Source organism: Penaeus chinensis, chromosome 40 (assembly GCF_019202785.1).
Source record: "Penaeus chinensis breed Huanghai No. 1 chromosome 40, ASM1920278v2, whole genome shotgun sequence".
NCBI classification, from domain to species: domain Eukaryota; kingdom Metazoa; phylum Arthropoda; class Malacostraca; order Decapoda; family Penaeidae; genus Penaeus; species Penaeus chinensis.
The window spans coordinates 17,983,814-17,987,872 of NC_061858.1; the positions used below are offsets into that span (position 1 = coordinate 17,983,814).

Sequence of the window (4,059 nt, forward strand, 5' to 3'; positions counted from 1 at the left end):
GCTGTGGCTGAGAAGGCCAATGCGAGCCTTGCAATCTCTGCCGCAGTTTGGACAAATGAAGGCGGAAGGTAGTTGCAGATGCTCGCCTGCTGTTGCCTTTCTTCTTGCACGTTTTTCAGCGACATATGCCTTCCATCTACTTTCCCCTTTAGGAAGCTGACGTTTCAAGGTTAGCTTCCAAGCATCCCTGTTTGCGGCAATTGTCTCCCAAGATGCCACGTCAATGTCCAGGGCTTTCATATCCCTCTTGCAGACATCTCTATACCTGAGTAGGGGGCGCCCTCTGACTCTCTCCCCTTCCACAAGCTCTCCATAGAGCAAGTCTTTAGGGATTCTGCCATCATCCATTCTGTGGACATGACCCAGCCATCTCAGTCGACGCTGCCTAAGCAGTGTGTAAATGGAAGGAAGGCCAGCTATTTCAAGCACCGCAACATTTGTCTTCCTTTCTTCCCACTTGATGCCAAGGATGAAACGCAGGTTTCTCAGATGGAATATCTGAAGACGCTCTTCTTGTCTAGCATAGGGTGTCCAAGTCTCGCTGCCATAGAGCAAAGTGCTCAATATACATGCACTGTAGACTGACATTTTTGTGCTGACTTTCAATGTGGAGTTCTCCCACACTCTGTCAGTTAGCTTTGACAGGGTACCTGCAGCTTTGCCTATCCTCTTGTTAATCTCTGAGTCTAATGAAAGAGATTCAGAGATGCTAGAGCCTAGGTACGTAAAATCCTCAACGACACCTAGCTCATAGTTGTCAATTTGGATTGAAGGCTTAATGGATGAGCCCTGAGACAGAATTTTGGTCTTTGGGAGGCTAATGATCAGGCCAAATTCTTTACAAGCTATGGAGAGGCGGTCCATCAAAAGTTGGAGCTCCTCTTCTGTGTGAGTGGCAATGCCAGCATCATCAGCAAATAGCATGTCTCTGATCATAGCCTCTCTTACTTTGGTTTTTGCTCTGAGTCTAGCAAGGTTGAAAAGCCGCCCATCGGACCGAGTCCTAAGGAAGATACCCTCTTTCACATCACCAAAAGCGTGTTTAAGGAGCATTGAGAAAAAGATCCCAAAGAGGGTTGGGGCTAGGACGCAACCTTGCTTCACGCCGTTGCGTATGTCAAAAGGCTCAGACAAATTTCCATCAAACTGCACTGTCCCTTTCATGTTCTGGTGGAAGGATCTAACTAGACAAAGGAGCTTTGGAGGGCAGCCAATTTTAGAAAGCGCCAAGTACAGTCCCTCACGACTAACTGTGTCAAACGCTTTAGTCAGATCGACAAAAGCAAGAAATAATGGCATATTTTGCTCCCTGCATTTCTCCTGAAGCTGTCTCGATGCAAAGATCATGTCAATAGTTGATCGGCCTGCCCTGAAACCACACTGAGATTCAGGATAGACACGCTCAGCAAGCTTTTGTAACCTGACAAGAAGAACTCTTGCATATACCTTGCCCACTATACTAAGGAGAGATATGCCCCTGTAATTGTTGCAGTCACTCCGTTCACCTTTATTCTTGTAGAGAGTAACTATCTTAGTATCTCTCATGTCCTGTGGCACTTCACCTTCTGCCCAGCAACAACAAAGAAGATCATAAATAGGTTTAAGGAGGACTGTCTGACACTGTTTGATTAAATCAGGAGGTATCTCATCACTTCCTGGAGCTTTACCAGGGGCAAGCTGGTCAATAGCTTTACTCAGCTCAGAGATTGTAGGCATCTCATCAAGCTCATGTAAAACACTAAGTTGCTCCATCGCAGCAAGTGCGGACTCAGAAACAGTGCTCTGCCTAGATTATAGGACAGAATAATGCTCTTTCCAGCGATCCAACTGCTTACCCTTGTCCACAATAAGTTCTCCAGAGGAGGATTTCAAGGGGGCAGATTTGATCTGAGTAGGCCCTGTTGCAGTCTTAATGCCCTCATACATGGCTCTGATATTGCCTGTAGCAGAGGCATTTTCAATGTGCTGACTCAGCTCCATCCAGTAGTCATTGGCGCAACGCCTGACCATCTGCTTGCCCTCATTTCTGGCTTGCCGGAGCTTGTACAGATTTTCTCTACTGGGGTGCTTGTTGTACACGCACTGCATTTGCCTCTTTTTCACAATAACAGGATTAAGTATCTTAGACTTTGTCTCAAACCAGTCAGAAGACTTATTTTTTTTTCTACCAAAGGTTGCAAGTGCACAGCTGTGCATTGCAGATTTCAAAGACTGCCATCGCTTTTCAGCTTGATCTGACTCTATGATTGAATATTCCTTTTCAAAAAGGTTTGTAAATTGTGACACAAGCACAGGATCCTGCATGTTTGCAGTGTTCAGACGAGGCTTTCCCTTAGCCTTAGAAAAGAACATCTTTTTTGGAGAGAGCTTAACTTTGCAACAAACAAGCAAATGATCAGTATCACAGTCAGCACTGTGATAAGAACGAACAACTTTGATGGAATTGAGGTTTGATCTACGAACAAGCACAAGATCAAGCTGATGCCAATGCTTGCTGCGTGGATGTCTCCAAGAAACTTTATTCTGAGGTTTAGTCTGAAAGAATGAGTTAGCAACGCAAAGATTGAGACGCGTGCAAAATTCAAGAAGTCTCTGACCATTTTCATTAACTTTGCCAACATTGAGTTTGCCTAAACAAGAAGGCCAAGCCTCGTAGTCACTACCAACACGGGCATTGAAATCGCCAAGTAGAATAACTTGGTCTTTTGGAGGAACTTTCAGAAGGGTGGCACAGAGATTTTCATAAAACTCATCTTTTGTGTCAGAGGAGGCCATGAGAGTTGGCGCGTAGACACTGATGAGTGTCACAGGGCAAGTGGTGGTGTTGAGTCTCATTGTGAGAATACGTTCAGAGCCGTTTGTTGGAGGTTCAATCATTTTCAACTGACTATTCTTCACAGCAAAGCCGACACCATGCTCCCTTCTCTCATCTTTTGGCTTACCATGCCAATAGAAGGTATAGTCTTTCTCGCGTAGGCTAGCTGCCTCTGCAAGGCGCGTCTCCTGCAGTGCAACAATGTCAACATCAAGTCTAGAGAGCTCATTGTTTATAACTGCAGTTTTTCTAAGGTCATTTATGCTTCCAAGGTCAACTGAAATACCAGTAAGCATAGTCCTGACATTCCAGGTTCCCAGTTTCAGAGCTGGTCTCTGTGATTTTGAGTGAGTTTTGGCAGGTGTATTTATTAAGACTAGCTTTTCGGCTTTTGGCCTAGCCCCACACACCTAGGCGAAGCAAGCTAGAATGGCACGGGAATTCACCTAATTTACCGGGGGCTGCCCAGCTTAAGGAGGGCGGTAGATTTCCAATGGGGCGCGATGACCCCTCCCACCGACGGTAAGAGACCCCTAGCGCTCGTCATGACGGCCATTTGTCAGAGCTTATAACCGGTAAACTGCCTCTCACCCGTGTTGTTACTCCACTGAGCGTGAGCCCAGCGGACTGGAGTGTCCTCTCCAATGTTGTAAGAATGTGGATGGATGAGTGAGTGTCGAGCGGTGCCTGGGCAAAAACAAAAAATAATAACGCAAATAAAAAAATAGAAATAGGAGTACAGATGCTGCCCAATAATCAGTGCTCCCCTCTACTTCCCAGTGATTACACAGGCGAGGCATCCGAGATGACATCAACCTGCCACAAAGGGACATGTAATATATATATGAAGATGTGTATATATATATATATATATATGTAATATATATATGAAGATGTGTATATATATATGTAATATATATATGAAGATGTGTATATATATATATATATATATATATATATATGTAATATATATATGAAGATGTGTATATATATATATATATATATATATATATATATATATATATATATATATATGTAATATATATATGAAGATGTGTATATATATATATATATGTAATATATATATATGAAGATGTGTATATATATATATATATATATATATATATGTAATATATATATGAAGATGTGTATATATATATATATATATATATATATATATATGTAATATATATATGAAGATGTGTATATATATATATGTAATATATATATATGAAGATATATAT

General features: G+C 42.3%; 2 protein-coding genes across 2 annotated transcripts in view; both read right to left on the minus strand.

Moving 5' to 3' along the window:
* The window catches only part of LOC125047135, a 7,016-nt gene extending 5,264 nt beyond the window's left edge, over nt 1-1,752 (minus strand). The window contains exon 1 of the mRNA XM_047645249.1: nt 1,620-1,752. Within this exon, the coding sequence (XP_047501205.1) occupies nt 1,620-1,752 (133 nt within the window). The remainder of the gene's footprint in view (nt 1-1,619) is intronic.
* A 39-nt stretch (nt 1,753-1,791) lies between these two features.
* LOC125047136 (craniofacial development protein 2-like) lies at nt 1,792-3,111 on the minus strand. The gene has a single exon (XM_047645251.1). The coding sequence runs from the start codon at nt 3,109-3,111 to the stop codon at nt 1,792-1,794; it is 1,320 nt and encodes a 439-aa protein (XP_047501207.1).
* Between the last annotated feature and the right edge of the window lie 948 nt (nt 3,112-4,059).

Bases quoted from the DNA above. Each gene is read 5' to 3' on its own strand.
- LOC125047136 (XM_047645251.1), bottom strand. From the start codon at position 3,111: ATGCTTACTGGTATTTCAGTTGACCTTGGAAGCATAAATGACCTTAGA.